We start from the raw sequence: 19,096 nt of genomic DNA, 5'->3' as shown, positions 1-19,096 counted from the left end.
ACGCTGCTGGGTTTTTTCAGGTGAGAAATGCCCAGAGCAGAAGTAGGGTTTGTAACAATAACCACACTCAACACGTCTTTTTCTTTTTTTCTTATAAAACAAACCAAATCACCATGAAATATTCTCAGTAATTACAGAGATTATTGTGAGTTCAAAGCAAACCAGAAGCTCCTCATGCATCACTTCTGCAATCCTTTCCCCACTCTGCGTTTACCTCCTGCCCTCAAGGGATGAGAAAAGGGAAAAGAACAGTTTTAAGAGCTTTCTTTGAAGTGTGTGTGTGTGTGTGTGAAATACTCATCGCTACAAATCTAAAATGAGGTTACTCTTTCAAAACTTCTAAACTAAAGTAACAAGGGACACTAAAAAAACCTCCTGAAAAGAGATGGCAACTGAGTTGCTCAAGGTGATAGAAATGGCTGGAGGATGCTGAGAGCACGAAGCAATGGGACTCAACCCCCTCTCGCCTCTAGTCCCAGCTCCTCAGCACGTCACAACACATCACACTACTACCGCTCCCCCTCCTCGTCACATTGAAAAAATAAAACCCACCTCTAATGCTTTCAATGCTACTCAAGTTTGTTGAAAAATAAAGTTTCATTTGGCTGCCGTCGCTACTTAGTGTCTAGCTTGGCCATTTCTTGCACGTAGATGCCAATGCTTTCACTGTCGAAGAGCAGAAAGTAAATGTTCTTCAAGGAGGAAGAGCTGGTGCCGTCAAAATGGGTGGAAATAGCTCTGAGAGTCAGCTGCGCTGCCGTCTGTTTCGGGAAGCAGTTTCTGTGCGGTGGAGGGACAGAACAGAACCAGTGAGTGTCAGAGCCTGGGCCAGCACTACGCACACGTGACAATGAAAGAGCAAACCAGAGCTGCGCCAGCCGCAGGCTGCTGCAAAACATAGTGCCACTGGCGGCTTTGCAATGTGTGAAGCCCAGAAGCGAAGCCCAAGGTTTCATTAGCAACATTCATGTGCTGCTCTATCAGTTTCCTTGCTGGCATAGTTACTGGTTTCATTTGCTTCTCATTTTTATAACTACACATAGTTTTTAACATTCTCCCTTAGAATTAAACGTTTGCATGCCGTGCGGGCAGGCTAAAAAGATGAGGGAATGGTTATTTTTGTAGTTGAAAATGGAACAAACAGACAAAATCAATAGCTTGCTTGACTTCCTCTGTCGTTAAAAATATTTTGCTTGAAGCTTCAGTGAAACTGACTGAAATTACAACCATAACCCAAAGTAAGGCCAAGACCCACTCATTCACTCATTAGGATGGTAATATTGTCTAATATACCAACTGAAAAGCTAAAAGATACCAGTCTTTGCTGTGAGTGGGCTTGGCACTGTGCTGACAACTCGTGGGGCAGCTGGCCCACATCCCTTAGGTCAAAGTCTCGTGGCAGCAGCATTTGTTCCAGCTTAGTCTCCCAATCCTTTAGAAGCCACACACTCCCTCGGCTGCAGGGCAGGTCCCCCGCCTCCCCTCCACCCTGCGGGAGGACCGGCGGGGCGCACGCCGCAAGGAGCACCGTCACTACGAGGGTCAGGTGCTTTGCACCTCTGTTTGTATACAACACGACTGCTATAACACCCGACATAACTTCAACAACTGTTCTACGGTTCGAACTTGATGCCCGCCTCATGAAATGCTCTGCCTTGCAGTGCGCTCGTGTGTAACACTCAACAGATTCCTTGCCCTACACTTACAGTTCTTCAGTGACAGAGCCACATCGCAACACATAGATAAGCCATCCCAGTGCATAACGATCCTTACACTTGAAAAATCCCGGTATGTATTTGAAGAGCATCCAGAGCTGCCTTTGCAGCGTTCAGCACCATCACATGCCTTCTGTTTGATTTCCCAGTTCGGTACTACTGACTTCTCCTTACTCAATTTCATGTCAGCAATGTCAGACTATGTATCATGCTTACTTGCATTAAATACCATCCAAAAAAGAGTTTAGAAACTAGTGCTAAACAACTGCTGCATCTGAATTCACCATCATCCAAATGCTTACCAGCAAACAGACTTTCCTACGTCTACAGCACCTGCAGCACCCCAGCTGATACGTCTTTCCGGCAGCAAGTTATCGACAAGAACTGTTTCAAATTGTTTTCCCAGTTAATTTATATCCACTTCACAGCACAAGTGACTTCATCTAAACCACATTTGTCTACTTTTTCACGACAAGATCACAGAGCTGAACAGCCCTGGCACAACTGGGATATCTTACCTATTGCTACATTACTGCAAACAGTCCGTCCATAAGGTGGGGTGGAGGAAAGGTGAAAATTCACAGAGCAAATACAGCAAATTCGCGATGTGCCCAACAAAACCAGCATTTCTTGTGCAGGTGGAAACCAGCCAAACCTCTCAGTCCTATTTGAAAACCTCTGTCTCTCTCTCAGACAACTCTGAGGGTCTGTGATTGGAAACCAGCAGCACCTGGTGAGACCCACTGCATTTCCTCTGTTAGCACGAGCAGCTACAACAGCAACAGGAAGAGAAACAAAACTGAGGAGCAGAAGAAGCTGCACTGAGACTGATGCTCAGACTGGATTGTTCTTGGATAACGCTCATAGGAGACATGAGCTCTATAGAGACTATTTCTACTGCAATTAAAAACTACGGTTAATTTTTGAAGGTTGAACTTTAGTATTAAAGAGTGATAAAACAATTTATCACACTTCGCTTTGACGAAACTCTGTAACCAAGAGAATCTGTGTATAAAGGGCAGAAAAAACCACTAAAATTACACTGCCTCTCTTTATTCTCTTATCCTGATCCACAAAGATATGATTTGTCTTGAGAAGTGCCTGTGTAAAAGCAGCATTTTCTCCTCCTGTGTATTCAGTGACGTGTGGTGATTCCGCTTATCAAAAGCAGTTTTACTTTCATTTCTTCACTACCAGACTGTGCACTCATTGCTAACAAAACCAAGAGTTCCATTTCAAATTAAACACAAGCACGTGAACTCCAACACAAAACAACTTCTGTAGGTAGTGGGGCTTGTGAGGGTGTCTTGTGATGAGAGACCGAGCGAGATTAACGAACTGCCAGTTAAAAAACAAAGAAGAAAAATAGAAATGCTCTGGATTTCTTGGTGGAGCACATTTTGAGCCATACCTGCCACTGGGAAACGGGGGGAAGGCCACGGACTTCAACTTCTTGTCTTCTGCGGCTGTTAAGCAGTTCTTGATGGTCTCCTCGAGCTGCTCCTCGCACTTGTCGGAGCCCCACTGCGGGATGTGGCAGTGGATGACGAACTTGGCCGCCAGCCCGCTGGACTGCGTGAGCGCGGCTGTCACAAACACGAAAGAACACTCAGTTTTGAACGGACACTACCCCGCAGTGACCTCCCAACCCAAACACCTCCTGCACTGCATTACCTCTCCTAAGAAATACACTCGGAACTAAAATATGCTGCAATGGCTGACTTGCAATCAGAATCTGTCTTTTGTGATCAATTATTACCTCTTTGGAGACCAAAGAACCCAGGGCTCATTTGGTTAAGACGCAGTTATTCAATGATGTTTTACAGCTTTCTCATTCGTCGTGGCCTCTGGGTTTGTTTAATGCAAAGTATCAAATCTTGCACTGAACACGTATCATTAATCGTCCCGTAGACATTTGCACAGCGCAGCCTGCTCCGAGTGCTTTGCACAAACATCCTGCACCACCGTTGCAGCTCCAGGGTGTTAGAGAGCAATATTTAGCCCCACTTCACAGCTGGGTTGTCCCAGACGACATGGAAACCAAAGGTGTTTGCTCAAAGTCTCCACCAGTTATGTCCAACTGGGAACCTCAGGTTAATTTTTCAGGAGGCGCAATGTTTCTCTAGGACCTGCAGAGTTCACAGCGTGGCATCAGTTTGCTTTTGTGGCAATTTTGACCATTAGCACTTCTGCCAGTCTGGGCATCTCAGGTTAAACACCCTGAAATTAGCTGGGCAATTAAAGCCCAAGAATGAACAACTTGGGTTTACTCACTTAGCCGCCACCACAGAGGAATTTTTTCTAATCTTCATGGTGCCACTCACACTTCACGCAGAGGGAAACATCCGGCCTTTGCCATCGGAGCAAACTGAGTGCAAAGAGCACAGGTGTGCTGTGGGCAGCACTTGCATCGCAGCCGGTGGGGCTGCAGCTCAGGTGTTTCCAGCAGCTCCCGTGATTAACACCATTTATTGTTGCTTGCATCAAAACCAGCTTCAAACCCAGCACCACACCACCATGTTGGTGAGCATACATTGTTCTATCTGTTACACTAAGACTTTCTTCTTTCCTGGGATAGCCTTTATAGCACAAAAGGAGTCTATTTCCTAGTTGGGTGGTGATGTTGGCAGAGAAAAATATTTTACTTTGATGTCATGGTATATATTGTTGATTCAATGCAAAAGTGAAGCAAAATATCTTGTACAAAATTTTCCCTGTCATTTGAGGTTGTAAAAGTAGGCTATTCACTTAGGAAATTTCCAAAACTAGACTATTTAAAGCATTTAGTTTCTCGAGTATTGAGATATTAAGCCAAATAAGGCACTAGAAGATATGTTATAATTTCTTTCCATCCATCCATCCATCCTCCAGCCACTTTCAACCCCTATAAACTGGTTTAATTTCACTACACAGGAAGGCATAGTCTCAAGTCCCAAACTCTTCACTGCTCCAGACGTGTTAAACATTCAAAGAAAGCACTGCTGTAATTTGTATTTCTATAATGCAGGTGTAGTGCCTGGGAGAAGAGAAGCAATTGCTCTTCCAAAAAGCATGCCAGTTCCAGAGATCTTATCACATCTGTGTTTGTGTTCTAAGGAAGGTAATTGTTTGGATGATACTGTTAGTCAAATAAGCATAAAGAATAATTCATACGCTACCACTGTTCTTACACCTCGTGTGTTAGACTGATGGCTGTTTCTGATTGTCGCTATGGAATGCAGTACAAACGGGACGGGAAAGACGGCACATAGGTGACAGCAAAAGTTTTCCTTAATTTCTGGACTGGAACAGGCAGCAATTGCCTCAGGTGAACTCAGCAGCCCACTGTAACTTGTGCTGTCACCTAGAAGCCAAAAGACAGAGAGTGCAGAGCATACGAGTATCCTGCTCTTCCTTGGTTTTCTCTCAACAGGCTGTCCATATCAGCAACAGCTTCAAAGAACCAACAGAACACCTGCATCACACAGGCAAGGGCACATAACAACCGAGAGCAGAACAGGGTGTCTGGAGGAAAGGACATAGAGAATGAGCTGTTTCCAGAAGGGACCGCGGTATCCTTTTTACCTTCAGCAACTTCCAAAGGTCCTTGAGATTTGCGAAGCTCTTTGACGGTTTCTAAGAACTCCTTCCCTCCAGCCTTTTCCAAGGCCTTGCCTGCAGGGACACAGAGCAGAGGGCCTTGGCACCAACGCACCAGCGTGAACAAAACAGCTCTGCTTCATTTAAAAGAAGAACATTGCACACTAACGATCCCGCTTCCCCAGGTCAGCAGCAGCTGTCTCTGTTTACCATCTATCTAGCCACAGTTTACTTTTCGTTGTTTTGAAGACCCCCGCGTGTTAGTACTGGAACCTCCTTTCATAAGAATGCCATCTTACTCTTATGGCTAAAATAGCAAAAAGCGGGCTTTTCAGGACTCAGGTTTCAGCTTTCAAAATCAACCTCACCATACAAACTCTCCTGCTTTCGGAAATAAACCTAGCTGGGGTGCCAGTGGAGCTCTTGATGACACCCTATAAAGCAGTTATTTCAGAAGCCTGCTCCTAGGTTCCATGCCTATCTATGTCACCGAATGCCTGTCTCCTTTACCTCCCTCTACCTTCAGTTTCGTATACCAGTAATAACAATATTTCCTTATTTCACATGGGCAGTATAAGGCTTTGTACATGAGTATTTCCAAAATACGTACAATCCTACAGTGAAAAGCATCATTAGAAGTGTTATTAATGTATAATTTTTGTCACAGAATTTTCAGAGACAAATGTAAAAATAATCTAATGAAGACTGCAATCATTATTTTTCACATCTTTGCTGCTCATGTGCTTCAACAGATTATCTGTGTTTTGATCGTAGTAAGTCATCATTAAAAAAGACAAATGAGCGTAGCAGAGCCTCACCTATTTCCTCCTTGAGGTCTATTTCAGCGGTTGTGGGGTGAACGATGCCTTCTACTTTCATGGAGCCAATATGGCTGATGTCACTCTGCGTCAGAGAAAGCTGTGAAATAGTAATGACAAGAAAAGAAATAGTCATTGAGTGCGAAATCATCATTCCAAAAAGCTACAATGAAAGGTGGTTGGATTCAGTCGTTCAGAGATCAGTAGTTTCATTGTGTTCAATAGATGTGATTCTGATGTTTAGACTTTAATGAATGATTGTACACCACTCACATTGTTTGGTGATACGCTCACAGCTTGGGAGCTTGTTCTGGGGGAAGTTACTGCTAGAAAACACGTGTTCTGACATCACGCTTTGAAGAGAAAAGGCTTGTTTGGAAATGCTTTTGTTTAAAGAGAAAAATACTAACGTTAAAAAGCTTTGCTTCTGCAGAAACATTTGCTCCCGGTTAGCTGCTGCAGGGGCTCAGAGGGCTGGGCATTATCCTGAGGTAGAAAAGCTTCAGCCACTGTAGTACGTGATTACCCTTTCAGTTCCTGGCAGAAATAGAGTAAGGGCTGCTTTACCCAGCCCCGCATCTGGACACGGGAACCGGACAAAACCTGATGTCTCGAGGTGCTCAGAACAGGCTGCTCCCCAGATTTCACGGCCTCATCGCTTCGAGCAACAACAGAGGACAGAGCTGCTAAAAATCCTCCAAAAGGCTTCACGGCTGCTGACCACGTGCACAGCAGGCGCATTGATTTCCAGGCTGTGATAACAGAGCAGTAAGCAGTGCCCGTTTTAGAGGAGAAGTGAGAAGCTGCACAGGTTCTGGAGGAACTTAGGACAGGACTGAACTTCAGTGAAGGAGGCTGAAGTTTCATCTACTCAGATTACAGTTTTTATTGATCTTTTGGATCTGTTATGTGTCTGGCACGTTCTGGATCACGGCTTCAGCAAGAGAGGGGATCAGATAGACTGAACTCTTAAGCGCTGCTTCATGCACCAGGGCACACCATCGGTACGGAGGGCTGACAGAAGCGATTTCAGGAATAACACTTTGTCCAGATGACCTCACTATTTGAAATAATAATACTTAAAAAAATCCTGACCATATCTTCATAGTTATATCTGTAAGAAAATCTCCAGTGTCATTCAAAGCGTCCAAAAATTACAGCAGCAATAGGCCAGGCACAACACAGCCAAGACCAAGCCGAACAACACTCTGACACGGTTTAGGCCAAGAAATGGATTACATGCAGACGTATTTGTGAGACCCTCCACCCCACCCATGACTTGAGTGATTTTTGGCCTTAAATTTGGGACCACTAAAGGAGAACACAGAGAGCATTTTGTACTGGCGTTAGGTCAAAAGCATCCTTCCGCTCATGCTAGGCTCCATTGCTGTGATTCCAATCTGTTATAACTTGGTGTTTATTACCTTTTGTCCTGGCACAAGGCTCTTGGACGACAAGATAGTGAAACCATCCCCAGGTCCATCTTCAGATGTTGAATTTGAAGCTCCTTCTTTTTCATTGTCCTTCTGTTTGCTCTGTTTGGGGGGAGAAGAAAAGCAAGAACTCTCTAAGGAAACAAATCAACATTTACCCTATTCAGTAATGGACAGATTTAATCAGTTACTACAAACTTTATCCTTTCAGATCAATACGTTACTCATAGTCTTTCACTCCCCAAAGATTACATAACATAGAGGTATTCCATGTTTATATAATTGTAAAACATCAAGAGGTTCATCTGAGGTGTTACATAAGTTTGTAGTCACATTGAGAGTCAGGGCACCCACACCCATCTGTAGCTTTACTAACAATTCAGGTGGTATTTATGGGTGGGTGCTAGGTTATTTTTGCTGCTAACAAAGCAGAGCTCACACTAAATCCAACTTAGTAACTTAGTAACCCAGTCAAACGCTCCAGTCTGCAGGAAAAAACAACTTTATGATCTGAAAAACATAATCCTAAGCCTCAGTCTTGTAGAGCTGAGTCCATATGGACAGGAACGAGCCATCACATCTCCACACGAGCCGTCAGGATGACAAGGTGAACTAATAGGTGGAGCTGGAAGGTGAAGTCCCCTTTGTCCCCTGTTCCTCCAGGCAGCCCAGCGCCAGGAGCTGTGGAAACCTCTCCTCGCCTCTGTCCATATTTGCTCTAAGGTATGTCAAGAAGCTAAAGCTCTTCCTAACAAGTCCCAGCTCTGCACACGCAAATCCAACGTACGGTGGTAGCCGAGATCAATACACAGAGGTATCCTATTGGGCATCCTATTAAGCAACACAGTTTTCTTTCTAAAAGCCATTTTGCATGTTAGTTATTGTAAGTATTGAAGCTCAGAGACCTCCAGAAAGACGTGCTCCACGCACGTTTAAATAGCTTAGGTTAAAGCCTAACGTCGTTTAATCCTACCCAATCACAAATGTAGCAGTGTTTTAAGATGTATGCTCTAGAATGACAAATCGGGAGCACTGATCTGGTTTCCCACTTTACCAAATTAAACTATTTTGGATGGTGACAGAGGATGGGCAGCTGTAAGGGAAATTGCAGCCGTCAAGTTCTGATTCATTTATTCTTCTCACCACTCTTTTAAAAGTCATTAACGACAGCGCACCTAAGAACCCACCGGACAAAGAGCTTGTCAAAACCACCGTCGGAACCACGTCAGGACAAGTTCTCTGGGCACTGAGGAATCCTTAACCCATAACGGTAGGAGGCTGAAGGTGTGACCTCTGTCAGGCACAAAATGTTTTCAAACAAAGCTTCCCTTATTTAAAAGCTAGAGTGCACTGTCACAGGGTTAGTGTGGAGATAGAGACATTCTACAAAGTGACCAAGAAAGCAGTGCAAAGAGTGACATGGAAATCTTAAAAGTTTTGCTCAAACCTTTAAAGGTGTTTGCTACGAAAATTCATTTTGAAAAATGCTGTGCCTGCCTTTATTGCTAAAGTTAGAGACAAAAGAAAGGTCCTGTCGTGTCTATTATCAACTCCTGCCTCCTGTTTCCAGCTGTTACAAAGAAACAGTGCAGAAACACTAATTTATTCCTCTTAATAATCTCAGTCTCTGCAATCCCCTGTCTGCCTCACACTTACCTTTTTGGGTGTCCGGGCCTTGGTAGACTTTGCCTTCTTCCCACTCTTTTTGTTCACCATGGATTTCCTTCCCTTCTTCTCCGGAGCAGGGGAAAGGATGGTCTCGGCTTTGCCCTTGGCGCCCCGTTTCTTGGCTAGGAGCTCTGGCTGGATTCTGGGCAGGACACCTCCACTTGCAATAGTCACACCTTTTAGCAGCTGCAAGGAGAAACAGTGTGAGAGAGCACATCATAGATCTGGCAGTCTGCGCTCGAGCTGTTGTTGCTGACTATATCACACACACACTAGAGTCCACACTCCCTAAACCAAAACACATCCGGGAGAAAATCCACAATAAGAAAGAGACCTGTTAGGTGACAGTGATGTCAGCCAGCACGCCGCTCTGCAGGTCGCTCACCCTTTCCTCTCACAAAGCCGGTCTCTGCTATCCCTGTGCTGGGTGGCTCATGAGCAGTGACTGAGGGTAAGAGCAAACGGTACGTGCCTGCGGGCTGCTTAAAAAATGATTGCACCACATCCCTGCTCAAAGAACCGGTTGTAGACCCCTCTGGCAGGGAAACGGATTCGGTGCAAGTGAGTATGCAGCCCAAGAACCTGCTTTGCGGGGGTGAACAACGGGAATGGGCTGTGATGTGAGGTGGAGGACAAAATGTGGCTAATTCCTAACAGGCACCAGTGTGTCTGGTGTGCAGCTCAGCGCAGCCACCGGTGCCGCGGAGCAGGGGCTGGGCTGACAGCGTTAGCGCACCTTTCCCTCTCTCCGGCCTCTGTTCTGACTTGTCAGTCTCCTTGACTGGAAACAGAGCTAGATGACTTCATGTGCACCACACTCCCATTATTTAAAGCAGTCAAATTAAGTGCAGGAGTCTTTCAAAGTGTGAATGATGTCATTCATCTTCACATGGGGCCAGGCAAGAAGAGATCTTCCGATGCTGACTGAGCCTTCCCGGCAGCCCTGAATACCACAATTCACAGCCCACGCCGTCTTCTGCCTTCTCGCTCCACAGGTCCTGCAGAAGTGACCCCACAAGTGATGTCCAGAGCACTGCAAACCAGCCTGGGTGCCAACGAGACCCGGGCGTATGGAGGGGAGGCAGCGCTGGAGGCAGCAACGTGAGCCAGATCCACACCTGAGATGGGCTCACAGCCAGCATGATAGGAAACACACATTTCTACAGCTTTGGGGAAAAGGTCTTCCATACGGCACATTTTCTTTAAGTATTGATGTCCCTGAGGAAAAAATTAAGCACCAAGTTTTCCCATTTCAGCAGGACTTACAGGCTACACAAGCAGCAAAATCTATATCCAGAGGTTTTAAGATATCCCAGAACCTTCTTATTTGTTTGCTTTCATACAAGTTGGCACAATCCTGCCAACTTCTGCTCTGATAATCCTGTTCCCATTCATGTGTCAGACTAAACTGTTTCCAACCTTGCACGGTAGCAGCTTCGTCCATGTGACAGCACGAAACTCTCACTGAAATGGAAACGGGTACCTGGTTCAGCTCCTCATCGTTGGCAACTGCCAGGAGAATGTGTCTGGGGGCGATTCTTCCCTTCTTGTTGTCCCGCGCCGCATTTCCCGCTAATTCTAGAATTTCCGCTGTAAACACATTGAGATAAAAATGAAGCTCATGTACACCCTGTATGTACATTTTACACTCCTGCTTAATATCCATTTACTTCTTCAGGAGCATTTTCCAATTGAAACAGTCTTTGCTATAGAAAAGCAGAAACCAAACCACATTCAATGTATTTGCAAATTTGCACAAAATAATTAGTACTTCCAAATTCCCTAAAGGACAGCCAGCAGGAAATACGCCCAGCTTGGTCCACATATACAAGTCCCAAGTCAGAATACTCTTTCCAAAAAGCTCAAGAAACACCCTATAAAAATGTACATGAGCAATCCCAAATTCAGCAGTGACTCTGTAACAATAACACAGCAGAGCATGCAATGGAACCCCCAACCTGGCGTGGACAGTTCCCACAGAACAGCAAAGATGCTCAGGACCAGGTAAGACGAAGACTGAGGTGCATTTAAAGAAACACTTTGAAAGGGGACGAAGCAGCCAGGCAATGCCGCGGGGCTGAATTCAGTGGCACTGGAAACCTGCGAGAAGCTTGATTTCAGAACAAGGTACGGAAAGGTCGGCTCAGAGGCAAGCAGAGACAACGTCAGAGCCCAATGCGTGAACTACTGGCAGAAAGCTCCCTCCACATCTCTGGGAACAGAAGGTCACTTCCATTTAATTTGCAATACCATTTATGCTGTGACTAAAGCCACTGAGCTTTTTCTAATCTTTACACGAGAAACACAGACATGATTTTCCGAGTTCACCTAAACTGTAGCAAACAGTCTAATCCATTGACTGACAGAGCTTGGCCCCTACTCACAGATTAATTCTCCTGTAAGAACTCTACTGAAACACTGAGGAAGAAGGAGAAGGGAACGTTTTGCTACAAATAATCTTAAAATGAAGCCAGGCATGAACGTGATTTCATAAGCAACCAGCGTCCCTGCCTGCTGGGTTTTGGTTTTGTATTTACTACTGTCAGCAACAGCGGCAGGAAAGTTACAGCCCATCCATGTCCTGTTAATGAGATCTCGCTCATTTTCGTCAGCTAAACAGAGAACTGTAACCATTATAAAAAGAACTTCCATGAAAAATTCAGTGGAAATCTACATAGTGCTCTTTGGCTAAAACCAAAGGATTCCAACAAGAGGTTTTGTTCATGAGAAAGACACAAGCTTTCGGTTTACCTCAGAACAACAAGAGCACATACTTGTCATCCAGTTGTCACTAGCATACAGCATACAGCCCTAACTGAATGGCGGAGATGTAAAAGCCATTTAGACTTATGTTGAAAATGTTCACAAATTATTCATGTACCGCTTTCAAGAAACATTATCGAAGTTGCAAAGACAAGCGCTCACGTTTTAGGAAATATTAGAGCCCTGGTTGCAATAACTAGGCCACTGCCATGAGGAAAAAGTAGCAGGTGATCGAACAATCAGAACTAGCACCACACCACAAATACACACGGAACCTACGTTTAAAGTTAGGCCAGCAGCCTTGGCACTGGCTTTTCCTGACTCTGGAGAATGAGAAGAGATCCTGCGTAACGCAGTTGCATTCACTACGTGTGGGCTGCAGGGCTGGGTCTCAGCCCCGGCTCCCGGGCCGTGCAGCTACTGCAGAAGGTGACAGCAGGAACAGATTGCCATCCATTGTGCAGACCAGCATAAAGCAAGACAAGAGGCCCAGGCTCCTGCAGCGGGGTTGGCAGACGTGTGCTGACAGCGGAGGAGCATTGCATCAGGAAGGAAATGAAAGGCGACACGTACTTACCTGCACGGTAACTGAAGCTCTTTCACACGTGCCAACAAGCGGCACAGCCTGCTACCCGTGTCTCACCCCACTCCCCCAGGCTCTGCGTCCTTTGGCCAGCGGCATCCTGATGGGGCACTCAAATGTCCTTTGCCTAATGTCAAGAGCAAAAAACGCACAACACTGAAACGCCAGCCTTCTGCCACGGGGCACCGGGAAGAAGAGAATCCGAGGCAGAGACGTCGTACGGCACGCTGTGGAATACGCACAGAACTTAGCAAAGGATGCCAGTCATTTGCACAGGTAAATAAATGCCTTACCTTCTTCTAACCATTGTTTGTGTGCATGTATTTCTAATGCTGGAGGAACAGCCTTAAGAGTACAAAACAGCACTTGCAAAACGCAACATCAAATCTGAAGGCTTCAGCTATCACATCCTCTGCTGATAATAACAGATCCCTACAGAAACTGCTTTACATTTCAAGTGAAAACAACAGCTGAAGTTACCTCAGCTCTAAGAAGACCAGTCTGAGAACATAGGTCCTGTAATGAAGTCCTATACTAGAACAAGCTCTCTTGGAATCAGGCATCTTGATATTGTCAGACGTAAGTTTGCTTTCCTTTGCTTTCTCTCAGCAGCAGGCATGAAGAATTAAAGTGAAACCTGAAATAATCTTACTTCTCTCAAGATTCAAAATCCACAAAGCTGCTTCCACACTGGAAGCACAGCTCCAAATTCACCTTCAGCGCAGGTGGCTGCAAGGAAACTGACTTATTTCTGCACTCCACATTTGGCCGTGGCCTCAGACAGACACACATCACCTTTCTCCTGTTTGATAAGGACTCGGGACTAGGGAAGAACGTAACTGTCTTCCAACCGACACAAACAGCAGCCAAGCCATGACCTGAATGGGATTACATCTTCTCATCCTGTGACACGGAGGAGAAAGTGGTTTCTTCAGCTGATGGATCAACAGATACAGAGTGTCTGGGAACTCAAAGCATCCTAGTCAGGCCAAAGCTAGTTGTTCGGCTGAGTTCAGCCTGCTTTTGTGAAGTGCTCAGCTGCACTGATAGGAAAGATGGATGAGAACTCCTGATAGTAGGAGTGGAGAGATTTCAGACAGCTTATCTTGTTTCCCACTTCCCCTTTAGGGTAAGTCGTGGCAGTTCCAGTTACACTATAGCATACAAACCTATCAATAATACCTTGCTCTGAAAAGACGCGTCAGGTGATGGAGTACTTGGTCCTCCATTTACAAGCAGAGAAATACCTGCTCGATTTGTCTCTTGGCGGCAGATGAGCACAGACCAAAGAGCACGCCAGCTGATGTCCTTCGGGGGAGAAGTATTTGCTGGTGGTGTGTTCTGCTCTAATTTAGAGACGATGGCGATCCATTGACGTCTCCCGTGAGTTCCTCTGATGAGCACAGTATTCACACATCTTCTGCTTCCTCATCAAGAGGCACCTGTATTCTTTGCCTGCATTTTGGGAAGGTGCACAAGCAGCCGATGTCTGATTTAGATCATGATGACTATAGTGAGCCCCGTGCATACTCAGAACATAATCTGGCATGTGCCTATTGCCAAGTCCATAAATCCAGTGGGATTGAGGCCAATTATTCCATGGAGTTTTAGCTCCAAAGCCAGTGCAGCCTTACACTGTTCCAGCAAACATAACCTACTGGATAGGAATTACACTGCACTTTTGCAATATGATTTTCAAGCCTAAGATATAAAACAGCATAGAGAGATTATAAAAGAGTCTTAGATCACTGATGATTATTATCATTAGCTAATCAATTGAGGTAAAGAGTACCTCTTCTTGAGATACATTGCAGTGATTGCTGGCATTTTAACAAGGGGGTTGATAAGCCAAAGCACGGCTCTGGCATTGATAACGGCTGTGGGGTGCAGCCACAATCAATCTTGCATACAAAGGGATCTATTAGCTTGTGACACAGAATACGTATCAAAGCAGTCCACAGGAGAGTCGCTGGTCATGCTGGGCCCTGGGTGAACGCAATCAGGCAGTGCTGGTCCTGCTGGACCCCGCCAGCCTCCTCCACCTTGCCCCATCCCAGCCATGACTTGCTTTCCCAGCTCCGCAGCCCATTCTCCTTTCCTTGGTGACCCACACCTTATGCTTCTATCTCAGTTGCCTTTCTGGACAGTCTCCCTTTATCCTGTCCACTCGGGCTCCATCTTCCTTTCTAGGCTCTTCATTACCAACACCTCCTCCATCCAATCCTATAATGAATCCTAATAATGTCTACGCCTTATTTTTCCAACTGCCTCTCCAGCTTCCTGGCAGGATTTTTGGATACCCTTTGCCATTTATTTGCCCACTGGTCATCAGTTCAGCTCTCCCACCATCCAGATCCATCCCCAGCTCTAACGTCTACATTCTCCTTCCATAACCATCGTCTCCCCAAAACATTATGACCCAGTCTCCTCTGATCACTGTGGAACCTGGTTTGAGAACGCTCCGTGATGAGCAAGGCTACCGAGATTTTAGCTGTTAAAATCAAATCAGTCTCCGGGGAGCATGTGATTATTCAAAGAGCAGATTCCTCTGAGCCAGCAGAGACCACCTTTGCCCTTCCGTAAAGCATCAATCTCTGCTCAGAGGCACAGAGTACCTAGATGCTAAGAGAAGTTCTCATGAATGTTTGAACTTAACAAGAAGACACAGTTCAACTTGCTTCTGTGAAACGGTTCAAGAACCAGTCTCCATCACTCCCGCCCTCCCAGACACAGCCCGAAGCAGTTCCCTGGATGCAGGTTTTTGGCCTGAGTCGCCACCATTTCAGCTGCAAGTCCATGAGAGAAAACTGCAATTTGTAATAGAAAGTATTAGATAATGTTAAGAAATGTTGCCGGTTTGATACATAATGCCCTGTCCAATAACAGCCTTGGAAAAACGTGTTTTGTTTCTGAGGGCTTCCCAAAAGCAAAGGCTGTATTCACACATACATATTAGGAATAACTACATCAGCAGGGTTAGGTGTTGCAGCACAGTTTTTAAATTGAACCGTCCACCTTTGTAATCTTTTCAACCAAAGCTCTGGATAGCGCGCAGCAGCTTTGGTTTGGAAAGACCACCATCCACCAGCAAGAGCTGTTTGCTCACAAACGAGACTCCATTCTACAACATGTACGGGGCTGGGGCAAGAGGGGGCTCTGTCTCTGCTGAACCATGCAGCTTAAAACAACATTCCCTTACCCTTTCTGTGGGCCCCCAGCCTACACATCCAGCAATTTGCTTGCCTGGTTGACTACACATTCTTTTTTCCTAAAACAATGTGTAGGCCCACACATAATCTGCCCTTAGCATATTAATGCTTTAAATTAAACTGCACTTACTAGCCAGAAGCAGAGCCAAGATATACACTGTTCTAGTTCAGATAGTAGGTAAACAGTGCCGGGCTGGATGTTATAAATAGATGACCATAACTCAGTCTGCACCACCAAAGTGCTGCATAGAACAGATGTGCTGTTGACAATTTATTACTACACCCTGTAATAATTGCCACAGCCCAGAACCAGCATCTCCAAATGTTTATCCTAGAAACTCCTTTGAATGCTACAGATCCCTGTGGAGTGGGGAAAGGAAAAACCATTCCTCTCCAGACTGGGGGTGAGCGGAGTCATTACCCAGCACAGCATTCAGTTACAAAAGTTAGTGCCATTTCCAAACCCCATGTAGTATGGTTTTCATCTTGCAACACCCAGACATTCAGAAGTCCGCAGATGACTTTTAAGTGACTCACAATCGATGATAAAGTAAAGCAACCACACCTTGCTATAGAGAAACTCCTATTCATGACATTCCTGAAGAGGCCCGAACCTCCGCTAGAAAACAGATGGTCCTACCAACAAAAACAAGGTTGAAAAATCCCTGTGGTAGAGCAGGGAGCTACGAGAGCTTTGAATCCTCCATCTCCACCTCTCCCACTGACTCCCTGTGTGTGGGCTCCGGAGCATCCCTGTGGGCAGCACTGGTGCTGCAGGTGGATACACAAGCTCCGAGAGCTTTGAATCCTCCATCTCCACCTCTCCCACTGACTCCCTGTGGGCTCCGGAGCATCCCTGTGAGCAGCACTGGGTGCTGCAGGTGAACAAACAAGCTCCGAGAGCAATGAGTGCTCCATCTCCACCTCTCCCACTGACTCCCTGTGGGCTCCGGAGCATCCCTGTGAGCAGCACTGGTGCTGCAGGTGGATACACAAGCTGTGCAAGTCGCGGACCACCCGGGTACAGCACGACTGCACCAGCTCCACTGAGAGACTGCACCGAGAGACTCCACTTTAATGTGGGAAGCTGGACTGTGCAAAAATGACCATATGTACGTTCCTAATAAAGTGAAAGATCTTCTCTGAAATAATTTAAAAAACTGATCTCTCTCTATGATTAAATGGTTTTCATATAAACATGTTTGTTCTTGTGCAGTAAACAAAAATAGAATCAAATGGCTGGCAGAAATGCTCACTATTTGGATGCTGGTTTTTAGCAATGTTTTGTTTTAAAAGCAGCTCCTTTTCTGGGCTTGTCTGCTGAAGGAGCTGGAGATGCATGGAAACAGAAGCCTCACCATGCTGTTGACGTTTCTCTCACACAAGCAACCCCAGGAGCAGCCTCAGGCGAAAAAGCCAATCCTCATTCTGTAATTAATCCGCACAAATGAGGGAGTTTCTGTAACATGCTACTAGGCATCATTGGAAATTTAATTTTAACAGTGAAATCATCACTGTTGTAGATTTTCTCCACGCCTTCAAAAGAAAATAGTGCTTTTATGTCTGGTACTGAGAACAGGGTTTCACGTGTGACAGAGACAGCAGCGTTCGCACAAAGGCTGCCGTGCTGTTAAATGGACAGCCAGGACCCCGCAAGCTTTGCCACACCGCTTGGGAAATCAACCCACGCAAACTGTGCTCCCGAAACACAACTCGCTCAGCTAACTCCATGCAGACTTGGGACTCCTCTCGGCTTCTCTAATGCACCTCAGTCTTGATCTGTAACACCCAAGTAACCTGGATCAGAACCATCTCTGCACCGCGTGTTGTAACAATTTGCTAAGGTGCTGTTTTCCACAATTAAACAAGAAATTGAGCAGATATGATTGCAGGACAGTCTGAAATATTATAATATATCACAGTATATTTGTATCACCTGCCCCTTCCTCCAAGGTCAATTTCAGAAAGGAAGGAAAAAGAAAACTCAGGGTATGTGGGAAGATTTAAACCCTGAAGCAGTTTATTTATCCATTTAGGCAAGCAAAAAGTATCTTAAAAATACAAATTAACAACCTCCATATTTCCTAACACTTTGACACTGTTCTGCCAGGAGAAATGCAGCCAGTGAGACAGGTTGCTCAGTTAAAAAGGCACAACGGATGCACAAAGTGGGCTAGCTTCTCTTTCGCCTCTCATTCACATCTAGCTGTATCAAAAGGCTAATTCCTATCAGTTTTCTATTGCACAGAAGCTACCTAGATGTGATGCCTCACTCTGCAAAGCAGTAAAAAATGATCCTTCCGGCTAGTGGCCAAGTGTCTCCAAAGGAGAAAACTTCCACGCTCAGCCTCTTCAAGAAGCAATTGAATCATCTCAGTGTTTTAAGCACATTTCAACAAATCCTGCCCTTGCAGAGCCCGATTTTCAGAAGTGCTGAGCACGTCTGTGCCCCATCCCGTGGATATCCCCGGCTTCTGTGCGTGATCAGCGCTTCCAGGCTCAGGTTCTTGGTTTACCTGCTAGGTACTCTATGACGGCTGCCATGTAAACGGGTGCTCCAACACCTATCCGGTACTTGTACGTTCCTTTCTTTAAGTAGCGCATCATTCTCCCCACGGGGAAAATGACGCCCGCCCTGCTCGAGCGCGAGAGCTTGGACATTTTCTTCTTCCCGCTTCGGCCCGACATCTCGCAGCTTTGTGCTCTTCAACGTGCCGGCGATTCTTGACCCCTTGCTGCAATCCAAAAGCTGCAAGAGAACAGAAAGGGGATTAGTGTTCAGCATGTGGAAAACACCTTCATACATCATCTGGTTCTTCCAGAAGCAAAACTCCAAACCCACTCTCGATACCTGTTAAAGCCGAGGCATTATTCATTAGGAGTTGGATAATGGAAACATTTGCTATAACTTTTCTGACTACTGCGCTGACAAGGTAGCAAGATCATAGGAAAAAGCGGGTAAAAGAGTATTAAAAAAAACCCAATAATTCAAACGCACCTTAAGTAAATCTTTAAAAACCAATCACACCGAGGCAGACAGACATCCACGGCATGGAAGATTTCCACGCCGATTATTAAGCTTAGCAAGTTACAAACAGCTGAGAAGTGCTGGCATAGCGGACAGCATTAAACAAGCTGCAAAGCAGACGCTGGTGCCGCCTGTAAGTAGAGGAGGCAACAATGCTTGCACGGGAGAAGATAAACCTCCTTCCACGCACACTGCTGCTGCTTCACGGGTGTTGTGCGGTGTTTCTCCCCCACGGCTGAAGAGGAGGCGGCAGGCAGCGCTGTCCCCAGCGCTCACAGCCCTCCCTGCTCCCAGAGCTCT

General features: G+C 45.7%; 1 protein-coding gene across 1 annotated transcript; it reads right to left on the bottom strand.

Moving 5' to 3' along the window:
* Positions 1-614: 614 nt before the first annotated feature.
* Positions 615-18,456, bottom strand: MACROH2A2 (macroH2A.2 histone; the record flags this gene model as incomplete). Its single annotated transcript, XM_080347814.1, has 8 exons — positions 615-780; positions 3,127-3,301; positions 5,280-5,369; positions 6,113-6,212; positions 7,537-7,647; positions 9,202-9,399; positions 10,697-10,803; positions 18,285-18,456. 8 exons carry the CDS (start codon positions 18,454-18,456, stop codon positions 615-617), a joined length of 1,119 nt encoding a protein of 372 aa, XP_080203940.1.
* Positions 18,457-19,096: the final 640 nt, after the last annotated feature.

The sequence above is a fragment of the Nesoenas mayeri genome (assembly GCF_963082525.1).
Source record: "Nesoenas mayeri genome assembly, chromosome: 7".
Classification (NCBI taxonomy): Eukaryota; Metazoa; Chordata; class Aves; order Columbiformes; family Columbidae; genus Nesoenas; species Nesoenas mayeri.
The sequence above is the reverse complement of the archived record's forward strand: the minus strand, read 5'-3'. Positions and strand labels throughout refer to the sequence as shown.